At 34.5% G+C, this 14,308-nt stretch overlaps 1 protein-coding gene across 4 annotated transcripts in view; it reads left to right on the forward strand.

The window, feature by feature from the left end:
* Positions 1 to 14,308, forward strand: part of LOC149803256 (protein bicaudal C homolog 1-like) — a 327,843-nt gene that overhangs the window by 57,929 nt on the left and 255,606 nt on the right. For all 4 annotated transcript variants that reach the window (XR_016420163.1, XR_016420164.1, XM_089952905.1 and 1 more), the window contains exon 2: positions 7,273 to 7,319. Coding sequence is in view for 2 of the 4 variants with exons in the window: in XM_089952905.1 (XP_089809031.1) it covers positions 7,273 to 7,319 (47 nt within the window). In the remaining 2 variants the exon portion in view is untranslated. The remainder of the gene's footprint in view (positions 1 to 7,272; positions 7,320 to 14,308) is intronic.

Here is a 14,308-nt window from a genome sequence, read left to right on the forward strand (position 1 = left end):
AAAAACAACACATGTCATGTTTTATTTATTTACTAGTGTTCGTGAATGTTAAGTATGTGTATTCCTTTGTAAGGCTGCAAATTATCCTATGATTTCAGGCGTATACTTGTTTTCTGTCTGAACATTAGATAATTTTATTAGGTTGATTAAATGTTTTCTTGTTTGTTGGGTAAGTGTGTTTTATGTTTATCTCCCTATTATACCAATAGTGTAGCTAGTGAATGTTTTGCTTCAGTATCAACACTTTTGATATTTATCAATAGGTTCTCGAATATCAGTATCATCTGTAGTGTAAGCGTAATCATCCCACTTTATTTACAACTTTTAGATTGCAGCTTATACAACAGTTAACATACACGAGTAGTTCTCCAGAATTGGTGACTGCCTGGTATGGTCCCAATTTTTTTTTCAGTGTTATTTTGTCTGGGATCTTTATTGGCTTGGAGTGAGACTCAGTAAATCAAATGAACCCTAAAGAATAAGTGGTATCAATATGAGGCACTTGTTGTTTTTTGCTTGCTGAATAATTGGACTAAAATTTATGAAATCGGCAGAAAATGGCAACCAAAATTTACTTGCAGCAACCGATGTCAAACATCTTAATGCTGGCAATGCCACATGTACAACTGGTTCTTATTTGTGTTTAGTTTATAAAACAATGCCAATAAAAAATATAAATGACTTCAAAATACAATTGTTTGGCCATTTCATTTTGAAGTGGGGAGTGGGATTGTGATTTTCATTTTAGCTGAAATATTTACTTTTCTTTCATCTCAATATAATTAGTATATTTTTTCCAAATAATATCAAGGATATAATATGGTGTTATTCCAGACAATATCATGGATATAATATGGTGTTATTCCAAACAATATCATGGATACAATATGGTGTTATTCCAAACAATATCATGGATACAATATGGTGTTATTCCAAACATTATCATGGATATAATATGGTGTTATTCCAAACAGTATCATGGATATAATATGGTGTTATTCCAAACAATATCAGGGATATAAAATGGTGTTATTCCAAACAGTATCATGGATATAATATGGTGTTATTCCAAACAATATCATGGATATAGTATGGTGTTATTTGGCTATAAATCAGAGGAAAATATTTTCCCAACTATTGACAGACAAAAATGAAACAATAAATGTCAGCCCGTTGCACAAGAACATTAAATTGTTGGTCCCTAATATAATTTTGGTATACCATGGTAGTATTGTGGTATATTCAGAAATATACAAAATATTTCACAGTACCCAGCTTCTCTTTTTATATATAGCAACTATGAATAATAAATGGCCAAACAATTCTACTCCAATTAATAGTTAATCTGAAGTATTGAATATTAAGTATGCACGAGCTGACATTATGCTTTTATCACATTTTTCTTTATTTTGTACTCCATATAAAGCATTATTTCTATTATATATTTTGTCCTTTCCGTACATCATCAAATTATTAAACTATAACAAATATCACACATAGTTAACTTAATAACATTCACAAAAGATAGATGGGGGTGGGGTGAGATTTTTATCTGTTACAGATCAGGGTTTGAGCCTTCTACCAGAAAAGATTTTATCATTTTCTCACATGCAATCTACAAATATGGGATGCGAACAGGGTAACTACTTGATCATGCCTGTTTTATTGAAACTGGTAAAGCTTTCACAAACTCCTAATTGAAAGCACATTTAGGATTGGCAGGGCTGGAAAATTAATATTAATTTACATGAACGAGTACGTGTTTATTCTGAAATTCTCAGTGCAGTGCAAAGTAGTCTCAATATAACTAATAAACTATGCTCAGTGGTCATCGTAAATAAAATCATTACCACCCCTTTGATTCAGACTGTGTTGGCAGGAACATAAATTTTTTGACACCTCTGCGCACATATACGGAACCGTGCATTCGTTAAAAATCGAGTAGTCGCTCTCGGATTACTGTGGGCAAAAAACGCATGCTTTACAAAGTGACCCAAGTTTGAGACCTTATGAGGGTAACCCACTTCGTGACCTGAAGACTGCGCTCCATGCGATCTCATACAGTACATGTAGTTATATGTGATTAAGGTGCAGCGGTACCATTGAGACAAGTTTGGTTTCTAAATTGTGCATGTTTAACTTCTAAAAACTCGATGCCTGGGGTAATCATACAAGTTGCACATGAGAGTGAAGACAACATTAAAATCATATAGGTAGATGGTTCCGATCCTGATCAGTAATGAAAATCTCATCCTCCCACATCTATCTACTTTCACTTTTCAAAATATGTTGAGAATTAAGGTTCATTTCGTGCTTTTACAAACTGTAAGAGACTTTCATTTAATATTTTCGAATTTTTGTGCAACAACTTTTGGTAAGGGGTTTATTGCTGGTATCACATCACTGTTTGACCTCTGATATCATGGACAAGTAGGTTGCGAGATGTGTGTAGTCATGAACTTCAAGTAGATAAAATTTCAAAAGAAGATAAAGAATTTTACATTCTAGGCGATATAAATAGAGACCTTCTCAATGATCAAATAAAAATGAATTGGATGAATTTTATTGCTTCATTAGGTATGGAGCAACTAGTAAATGAACCCACCAGAGTAACATCTACCTCTAAAACACTTATAGATCATATTTATACCAGTACAAAAGAAAATGTTTTGGAAGTAATGGTTCCAAAGATTGGTATAAGTGACCACTTCGCAATTTTTCTAACACATAAAGTCAGTGGCAAATCAACAAAAAATAATATCCATAAATCCATTACTTATAGATCCTTTCAAAACTTTGATACTGTTAAATTCCTAGAAGATCTGAAACAGATTCCATGGAATACAGTCCAAATCTTTGAAGATATTGATGATGTTTTAGAAACTTGGACGGATCTGTTCATCAGTATAGTGAACAAGCATGCCCCTTTAAAAACACACAGGATAAAGAAAGACCACCAGCCAGTCTGGATCTCCCCAGAAATTTTAGAAGCAATAAAGCAAAGAGACCAACTAAAATCAGTAGGAAATCAAACTGAATGTAGAGTTTGGAGGAATAAAGTTATTAAAATGATACATCAAGCCAAACAAGTGCACTATAAAAATGTGCTTGATGAAAACCAAAATAATCCCAAAACTATCTGGAAAGTGTTTACAGGGTTTGGTGCAGGCAAATGTAAGAGTAAAGCTGAAATTTTATCCCTCAATCATGAGGGCATTTACACTGATAATCCAGCTGACATCTCAAATATTTTTAACAACTTTTTTGTTCAAATTGCTGAAAAACTTAAAGAACCCAGGACTTCATCTGATCATCTGGTACTCAAACATTTTTGTGCTAAAAAACTACCAAACAATATAAAGTTTGAAATCCCTGAAATGAGTCCCGAATTTGTGTTGAAATATATTAAAAAAATGGATGATTGTAAAGCTACAGGACTTGATATGATTGGACCAAGGCTACTAAAGGTAGCTGCACCTGCAGTTGTAGAGAGTATAGCTTTCATTTGCAATGATAGTATTAGGTCTAATAAATTTCCACAAACATGGAAAACTGCCAAGGTTATACCATTGCATAAAGCAGGAACAAAAGATGATGTAAATAACTACAGACCCATCTCTATCCTTCCTTGTCTCTCCAAATTACATGAAAAACATGTACATGATTCTTTTCTCAACTATTTAAACACTTATGATCTTATTCATGATAATCAGTCTGGCTTTCGACAGAATCACTCCTGTGAAACTGCACATATCTTTGATTGATAAATGGCTGAAAGCATTAGATCAGGTATCTTTGATTGATAAATGGCTGAAAGCATTAGATCAAGGAGAAATGGTAGGCACTGTTATGGTTGATTTTTGTAAAGCTTTTGATCTTGTAGATCATGAAATTTTGCTTGAAAAACTAAAAATCTATCAATGCAGTGAAAACTCCCTAAATTGGTTTACTTCTTACTTAATCGATAGAGTGCAAAAAGTATCTTTAAATGGTCAACTTTTTGAAAGTAAAAATATTAATTGTGGAGTACCACAAGGCTCTATCCTTGGGCCTCTGTTATTCATACTATTTATCAACAATTTACCTCTTAAGATTGGAACTTCAGTTTCTTCCACTGACCTTTATGCAGATGATACTGCACTGTCTGAGATTGGTAAAACCAAAACAGTACTTGAAAATAATTTACAAGATGCTCTCAACAGACTTCAGGTATGGTGCAAGGAAAACAGTATGATCATAAATACAGAAAAAATAAAAGTCCTACTAGTTACAACACAACAAAAACGAGCAAGGCTAGATAGCGACAAACTCCAGGTTCTATTTGACAATGTGAGCCTCAATATGACCTCTCAAGATAGAATTCTTGGTGTATTCATGGATAACAATCTTACTTGGTCTATTCTCATTAAACATATTTCAAAAAAGGTTAACTCTTATCTTTGGCTACTGAGGAAAATCAAAACATACATTCCTCTTCAGTATAGGGTCATCTTTTATAAAAGTTATATTCAGCCATATCTGGACTACTGTAATGTAATTTGGGGTAATACCTCTAATTCAAACATAACAACACTTTTAAGACTCCAAAAGAGGGCTTGCCATTTAATTCTAGATCAAAGTAGTGACAATTTTCAGGATGCAATGAATAATATAAAGGTTTTAACAATACATGAAAGAATATTTCTTAGAAAGGCCAAATTGATGTATAAAGTATCCAGAAAAGACATTCCTGTCTATCTAAGCAATATCTTTCGCCAAAGAGATGCTGATGGCACTCCAAATTTAAGGTCCATAAGAAAAAAAAATTACATTATACCAAGGCCAAAGAAGGAATTATTTAAAAAAAGTTTTCAGTATACTGGTCCACTGGTATGGAACAACATTCCCAGTGACATAAGGCAGGCTCCTAGCATTTCGTCTTTTCACAATCAGTGTCTTACATGAATGAAATCTTTAGAAAATTGAACAGTTCTAGTACAACAAATACCACCTGCTTTTCTGTAATTTTACATCATTTTCATAGCTGAATTTTTCAATGCAGGATTATATTTTATGTTTTATATATGTTTATGTTTTCACTGATGCCTGTGAATGTGTTCCAGGCTTGATACTTTGAATTTTAAAATTACTTAATTATTTAGTGTCAAGCCAGACTCTTCACATCATATGTAACTAATTGAGTTACCTTCTCTAAATAAAATCTTTATTATTATTATTGTTATTATTATTATGTGATTAGCAATGCAAATGGCCAGTACCAGGTCAGACTTCATCAACGCTGGTAGTTTCACCTCGTCTGTCAGCGAATTAAAGACATAGCAGTTATAATACTTGCAATTTATCTATCAGATCAGAAAATAAATCATTTTCCTATCGATTTCATTCAGGCATGACTTCATGTAACATCGTTTAATAATGCTAGGCCCCTCGGGTAAGCATTTACCCTGTGCTGCCACCGAACGGTGGCAGTGAATTCCAACTTACAATATACATATCATATTCATGTACAATAAGGTTCTGGCCATTTAATTTTTGAGGTGAGGGGGATTATGATTTTCTTTTGCTTGGGAATATTTTCTTTTCTTTTATCTCAAGATAATTAATATTTTTTCCAAATAATATCATGGATATAATATGGTGTTATTTTGCTATCAATCAGAGCAAAATATTTTTCCAACTATTGACAGAGAGAAATTAAACAAAAAAGTGTCAGACCCCAGCCCCAGAACATTAAATTGTTGGCCCCTAATATAATTGCATTATAGCATGGTATGTATCATGAGGATGTTCCGAAATACTGCTGTATTCCATGGCACAAAATATTTTGCGGTACCAACTCCACTTTACAGTACTTATTTGTTGATATGATCTGCTAAAACCAAAAAGAGAAACATCACTCATGCTCTGGGAACTGAACACAGCATGTGCTGATATCATTTTCCTGCCAGTGTGTATCAAGATGGATCAGTTTGAATTGGTACCTGCAAGAGCATATGTTGCTTTGTTTCGATTCATGTTTCCTTGGACATCTTGTGTATAACATTTGATAGTTAAAGGATGTAGATTGTCCCATCTTTATTGCCTCAAAGTAGGCACTTGCTTATCTTTAAAAGGGATGGGGGCATAGTGTAAATATTGTGATGTATCAATGCATCATTAGTGTAGTTGAAGCATTAGACACATGACCAGAAGGTTGTGGGTTCAGTTCCCACCATTGGATTAGCCAGAACTGGCAACTCTGGTGTCTCCTTGGGCAAGGCACTTTATTCTACTTAACATTCATATGGTACATTGTTACAAAATACCAAATCAAACCATAATGAAGAAAAATCAGTTTTGAATGCATGCGTTGCAGATCTGATCTTGTTACGACTTTGCAATTTATCTCTGTCCTTTGGTATAAATAATAACAATTTATGTGTGTATTAAATATCTCTGTTTATAGTTGTCCACTAGTCAGGGCAAGGAAATGTTTGTGTTGTATATTTTGTGTACACTTTTGATATATTTGTATTCTTTTATGCAATAGATGTTAACCTTGTAGATTCTTTACTAACTACATGTATGTTTACTTTAATTGCAGGTCTTTAATTTAAACCAGCAGTTAGCTAATTATGTCATGAATAACAGTTATTAATAGTATTATTTGGGGTTTAAGCACCGTAAAGTCTTCTTTGAGAGTACCCTTTAATAACAATTATAATTTGTTTAGATAATATGTCATGAGGTCCTCATGGTCATTTTTTGCACGTACATAATATTTATAATAAGAAAGGAAGACTGTATTCATTTCTGGGTTTATATCACACAAACATTTCATTTGCAACTTACATAATATATATTTTACATCATTATGTCATGTTTATAAATAATTCATATACACAAGGGCAGTGGAGAAATTGACAATATTTAGTGGGATATATACTATGCTTATAGAGGGTTTTTTGCAATTCATTGGTGCATTCAAGATAATATTTTTTTCTGCAAGAGAAGAATGTGTACAAATGATTCTAAAATTACACTCTGAATGGACGTGTACAGTGTATTAAAACTATGGAGATTTAAGACAAAAAAACCTACAAGGAGGCCAGGGCACAGTACCCATCTGAGGGTAAAGTAGGGCAGTAGATGGCAGGCTGCAGCAGTCTTAAAACACACTGCTGCATGTCTGTTGAAAAAAACATTTAGAAAATGGTAACAAAATCTGCTTTCAGACTAGTGCAACAGGCTTATTTGGTTCATTAAGCATAAATATGTTGTCCTATGTTGCAGGTAGCCTTGAAAATGATGAAGAAGGAGCAGAAGAGTTTTTCCAGAGGGTAAGTTAAATCTAAGAGAATGATAATTACCAAAATTATCTAGTTGTGATTCTTACAGTGAAATCTGCAAACAGCAAAGCATAATGCTTTCTATTCTTGGTCATGGGACAGTCAGGCATCATCACTAAATTGAAATGGACATATTGCATTCAGTTCAGAAGGTCAAAGGTTGGTTTTAAGTTCTAAGGCAGGAGTACACAACTGAGATATTTACAAGGGCCAGAATTGACCTTGATTAGAACTAAGTAGGCCACACTGCAAAATTTTGTGTTTATAATAAAAGGATAAATACACATGAATAAAATGAGGAAATGGGCCGTGAGCTGCACAAAAGTGTGGTCGTATGTTGTGCACCCTGCTCTAAGGTATCATTAGCTCATTTCCTGCTTGCTCTGTTGTTTGTTACACCATATATCCTCACTTCTAAGTTGAGTTGAGTTGCAAACTGCACAGAACCAGATCTCCCATTACATAATGCACCAGCAGATCTGGGTCTTTGCAGTTTGTTAGGAGTGATCAGTGAAAAAAACAACAACATAGAACCTGATCAGCTTGCACATTATGCTGTGGCAGTTCAGGATCTTTGTTGTTCACAGTTTGACTTGACTTATAAGCAAGTACATACGGGAAGACTTCATATTTGGATACTGATATGATGATAGTCAAATTATTTTCTTCAACTTGTCTTCAATATATCAGAGAATAATGTAACAGATTTGTTAGTCTTAAGTCAAGCTAAAATTTTGTTAGGGTATTTGATTCAATATTTGTAAAATCTAGACCTCATATCTTAGTTAAAGTGAAGAGCCCATTTCATGCAGACTTCGGTGAACTTCATAATTTGCTCAGAATTTTGATCACGTGGCGGGTGGTCAGCTGACTGTAATAGCCACTCAATAGGTGGTGGGCAAAATATGGCTAACGCTTCAGCATCAGCATCAACTTCTGTAACTACTTCAACATTGTTTATCGAGTTGAAAAATGCATATTCAGCAGTGATGCTGCCGCAGATATTGACAAAATTTAATATTGGAACCATCCTGTCTTATTTTCTGGAAACTAGGGCGGATTTCAAACCCATACGAGAGAGTAGCTTTGAGCTGTTTACATCTGGACATGTACATATAAGTAAGGAAATGGTGTCGAAGTAAATTTAATCCTGACAATCAAAGAGCAAGTTGTTCAAACTATTTCTGTGCATCCGAAACATAACTATAATAAAATGTGTTTCATATGAGTTTATCAGATTTGTTTTTGAAAGTCTGTGGATAATTTACATGTAAATATCATTTAATTAATTTTATTTCTGAAATATTTCTAAACAACAATGGACACCATTTTGTTATGTACATGTACCCACAAGCGTTTGATTGGCTGTAGTATAAAGTAACTCGGGAGGTTATTCGGATAATTACGGAGCAACTCGGATAAATTCGGTATGAAATGGGCTATTCCAGGCCAGTCATACAATCCTTATAATGAATAAGCATAAGGGTCAAGGCTAAAGGAAAGATCCAGGTCAAAAGAGGGGAAAAAGATTAAAGGTTTTTAGGTTTAGATGAAAAACTAGAACTATTAAAATAGTTTATTTTAGCTGTATGTACTAGGTCAGGTTTGGAAGTGATGTGTGCAAGGAAAAATCAGATCATGCTGCAAAATAAGCCATGATTTGATAACATTTCCTTTTAATTTATTTTCTGTTCGTTCACCTGGCTGTAAGGTCATGGTCCTTTCTTCACCACCTGTTATTCTTGAATCATCTGTCATCAGTTGTCGTTAATATCAGTACTACATTACCTGTAGCTGCTGTTACTAAAAGTAGTAAAAAAGCTTATGTAACTCCCCCTCCCCCACAACAAACTTTGACAGAAAGTGTTCCAGCATAGCAGCCATTTAATCTTGGAAGAATGATGCATTTCTGTAATACTTAGGGCACAGTCATAAGGGTTGGCAGGTCTGCTGAGTAGTGATAATATGGTTTTCATTATTGGATGTCAGATCAGCATCATGCTAAGTTAAGACCATTATGTTATGATTGTGCCTTAAGTATTACAAAAATGATGCTTAAAATACAGATTTATGGAATAGAAGTGGAAATATGATTGTAGTAAAATCTGGATACTGGCTTGTCCATGTTTGATTTGGATCCGGGTTTCATATGAGCATACGAGATTCAGTGGAATTAGTCAGGAACCAGACTAACTTTACCAGAGTGCCTCAGATGCTTTAAACTGCAATTTTTTTTTATGCAGATCTGCATGATCAAGTTTTGCTCATTTTACTTTACAAATTATGTTCAATAAATGACAGGTCTCGTTGAAAGGGACATTAAACCTTTAAAAAGTTTTGAAAGTTCAGACAGATAAAATGGATTATTTAGATTCTTGGGGGAGAAAAGCAGGAACGGCAACAATTTTATGTTTAGTGGACATCATGTGGCACTTTCATTGATGTGGAAACGCTCATTTCACAGTGTTGTTGGTGGCTATGTTTTGTTTATGTATATTCATGGAATATGGGAGACCTTTTTGCAGGCAGCATTAGGTGAAAATGGACCATAATGGCTGTTTGCCTGTGATTTATGATGATGAACTGTCTTAGGAAAGGATCTAAAGTTTAGTCTCAGGAATTAAAAATATAGAAAAAAATTGTTTGATATAGTAGAATTGCTGAAGTACATGTAGTAAAATGCAGAGATTGAACATAGCACGGAAGGTAAAGTTATTGTATACATGTTAATATTTAAAGGCTTAAACATCTTGCACATATTTTACAATTTGGAATATAGACTTGATATAAATAAGTTAAAAAGGTTTCAGACTTCAGCTTTAAAAGTGGGCAAGTTAATTTAAGTAAGGTCCTGAATAAAATTATAAGAAATCCTTGTAATGCCATTGAAAAGTTAAATTTGGCAATCATTTTTGTATGAATCATGAAATATAGTTACTTGCCTGAAATTGAACTGGCCCAAATAATAATTTTTATTTGTTCAGTTTAGTTGAGCAGAGAATTGTCATTCCTTGGTACAAAAACTCTTTAACAGAGGTCATCTTTAATCAGGTATTAAAGTAAATAAAACAGATGCACAGTCAAAATAGATTTCTGACCTTTATATTTATGCCTTGTCTTGTGTATCTAATTGAAATTCCAAAAGAGAAGCAGAGACTGATTGTAAAGATTGATTAGTTTAACTGCAACAGCTTGTGAGGCTGAAGAATCGCATGTCAGGAAAGTGCCATGTTGTTGCAATTTGACACTTTCCAGGCAAGATCTAAATACTGGTACCTTAAAATGGCTGCCAATCAATTCCAAACTCTTCTTACTTTGGTTCCTTGATAATCTGAAAGTGACAAGTATTGCACTTGTTGAACAGGACCAGGGGCAAAAAATTGTTTAAGTCTGTACATTTTGTGTTGCAAGAGTGAACAAGTAGATTTTTAATGTCTATAATTTAGTGTGACTGTATTTGACATGTGGGTCAAGGCCTCGGGTAAGCTTCATTTCATTTTGTTAGACAACCAGAAATGAAACAATAAACAGCTGTTGAAATGTATTTGCAGAGTTGTTTATTAAAAATGACACTTTATCTACTAGCAGAGAATTTCTCTTGCTGCACCAAGTTGTTCTCTGGTTTGGTGTATAAATGTAGTTTTATATACTTGATATAGAAATCTTTTTTCTCTATACATGTACCAGGAACCAAAATATAGTACTCACTTAAAAAATGTACAGAGGAGTCTCATAGAGTTTACTAATTTAAAGTGAGACCACCTTGTAGTGAAATAGATGATATATTAATTTTACTGTCACTTACTGAAATGGGATCCAGAACCATACCTCTCTTACAGTAGGAAAAATGAGGGACTTATAGTAAGGGTGTTGTATTTTGACAGTAAATTTTTCACTTTACTTTTAACTGCTGTGGGTAATTCACTCTTGAAGTAAGAACTATTTTTGCTATAAAATGTACACTGAGTTTTCACAACTTGTACTGTGCATTTTGAAGGCTCAGATAGGTGGAAAATAAAATAGAGTCTGGACTTGGGTGTCTGCAGTTAATGGTTGAATCTGGAGTCAAAGGTCAGAAGTCTTGAGTATGGGGTCATGAATCTGGAGTCACAGTCAAGAGTCTTGGGTCTGGATTCTGAGTCTGGGTTCTAAAGTCTTAGGACTTGAATGTGGAGTCTTTGATTTTAAGTCTTAGTATTCAGTCTCAAGTTAGAAGTCTGGGATCCCCTGACATCAGAGACTGGAATCTTTTATCTGAGTCTGGGGCCAGTGATCTAGAATAAAAAATCTGGAGTTGGGGATCTAGATCTGAGAGTCTTGGATCAGGCTTATGGAATTGTGGGTTTATAGAGTATAGTGTCAAGTCTGGAATCAGGTCTTGGGTTCAAGCTGGGGGGGTCCAGAGAGTGGAGTCTGGTATCTGGTATGGAACACCAGAGCTCTCTTAAGATGACAATTTTTATTATGTGATGTAGAAGCCTCATTATATGATGTGCTTTTGTCCTTATATGATGTGCAAACTTCTTCATATGCAGTGCTTTCATCGTTATATGATGTGCAAACTTCTTTATATGATGTGCTTTTGTCTTTATATGATGTGCTTTTGTCTTTATATGAAATTTCTTTATGATGGGAAGCAAAAACAGAACTTTTGCATGCACACCAAACTTTGACAAATTTAATTTGGTCCACTTAAACTGAGTAATCAAATTTAGGCTCTGTTATCATCACCCTGTCAAACAGATTATACACTACTTATAATCTAAACAGTGATCTCCACCAGTTTCTGTAACAAGATATCTACACACATGAGGAAAGAAAGTCTATGTGTAATCATTCTAGAGAGAGAGACAGAGACAGAGAGTGTGTTTTTATAACAACGAACATATCTTGGTACTGATAATATTTATTGCAAAATATATTCTCAATAAATAAAATTTAATTGCATAACAATCTTTAGTTAAGAGAGAACCGTACTGACATTGTTATTTATTTAATTTGGGGCAGACATGATTTTATTTGAAGACACTTTAGATATGATTAAAATATTTCATTCAGTATCCCATGTACTGCTACCCATAATATTGTTAAACATATAACCCTCTGAGGAAGTGAAGATTTTATATCAAGTCTTTCATCTGTGTATATTTTCTTCCGCTTGAATGAACTTTGTTTTCTGTGGCAACAAAAACTCCCAAATGATGATACCTATCATCCCCTTGTCAAATAAGCTACACGTTCTGTGAATCTTAACATTTTTCTTCATTGGTAGTGTGAACAGATTCCTCCCCACCAGAAATATTTTTGGAATGGGTTGGGGGCAAATATGTAGTGATCAGCCATAATGTTGTACGGATGTAGACCAAAATATGTTCAGAAGTCAAATCGGGAGGGGAGGCAAGTGCATGTAAAGATAAAATATTTGTGTTTATTAATAATTTTCAAATCATTCGAAGTACTGAGGGAGCTTACAGACATTGCTAATTAAATTAACTGGTGTTTATCGATGTATGGACAAAATTCAATCTATGTTATCAACATAACATTTATATTGAATGCATATCATTAATTCGCTGTTTAATTTTGATTTGTGTTCAGCTCATGTATTATGTTCTTTCTTATATGTGCCATTAGTCCCACAGCTTTTTTCATCTATTTGGTGTCAAATATTCATTCTTGTATGTGTGAAATAATCCCACACCGTGTTATAACCCATTTGGCATTATATGTTAGTAGTGTATGGGTATGATATAGCACCAATGGGAAATTACATTACATTCTTGGTCCCAGTTCTCTATTTGTGGGACCACAGGTCTCTGTGCTGGTAGTGGCTGTGGTGCTTGTCTCTGTGAAGATGTCCTCACCATCAGCTTGACTTTCACAGCTCTGTCTTAGCATCATGTATGGCAGAATTAATTCTTTCTTTTCCTTCTATTCTTTCTTTTTTTTTTCTCCTCCTCTTCTTTAAGCCTGGCGCTTTCCTGAATTGCCTCCATGGCCAGCTCATCCAGGAGGCATCTGAAGCTCCAATAATTTTCTGATTCTAATCATCTTGAATGTTAACGAGTGAACGCTGGGTAGCCAGACTGATGAGCGCTTCACTTTATAAGTGTCAAACACGTACATGAAGGAAAACATCCCCTGATACCAAAACTTGCAAGACTCTTATCATTACCAAAAAACATGGAAAGCGCAGACCTAAAAGATACACTCACTTTTTACATATAATCACGTACTACAAAGAAAAACACTCTATTTGACAAGACAGGGAAAGGAAGTGTTGATAGACGCACTTCTAATTTTTTGGACATAAAGAAACAAAGTGCTTATTGACACACAAAAAATATGATTGGCAAATGAACTAGTATCTCTTTTCTAGATTATTGGTGTAACCCTGAAATTTTTTGTGGACGGGGAGTTATGGCAGTCTTTTATTGTTTAAGATTGCATCCCTGTCTGGTGGCAGGCTTTCCCACAGGATAGGGTCTGCTTCTTAGGAAAGAGAAGGAGAACTCTTTTGTATCTACATGGCAGTCGACAAAGTCTTTGTCTGGTTCCAGCTGCTGCTGTAGCTGCTGTTCTCTTTGCTTGCTTTGCTTCAGAAGTCTGTACTTCTCTGACCATTCTTCTTTTCCTTTTTGATTTCCTCTCAACTTTCTGACATTCTCAATCTCTTCAGTTCTGGGTATCAGGCTTTGCCTGACACGATGAAAATTCATGTAAGCTTTGTTCCGCTTGGCTAGTCTTGAACACATCTTCATAAGAGGATGAGTCAGCAATGGATGGTTGGAGTGGAGACTGCCTCGCTTAATTTGGTTCATGCACAGATGCGATAGAAATCAGGGTTGGTAGACATTATGGTCAATGACAAAAGTAAAAGTGACAGAGAGAATGAGACATCATAGTCGAGTAGTGTGGTTTTCTGGAGTACTTACGGGTCCAAACTTCACAGTACTGACTCTAGCATTCTTGATGACATC

The sequence above is a fragment of the Sinohyriopsis cumingii genome, chromosome 3 (genome assembly GCF_028554795.1).
Source record: "Sinohyriopsis cumingii isolate HCF-2022 chromosome 3, ASM2855479v2, whole genome shotgun sequence".
Classification (NCBI taxonomy): Eukaryota; Metazoa; Mollusca; class Bivalvia; order Unionida; family Unionidae; genus Sinohyriopsis; species Sinohyriopsis cumingii.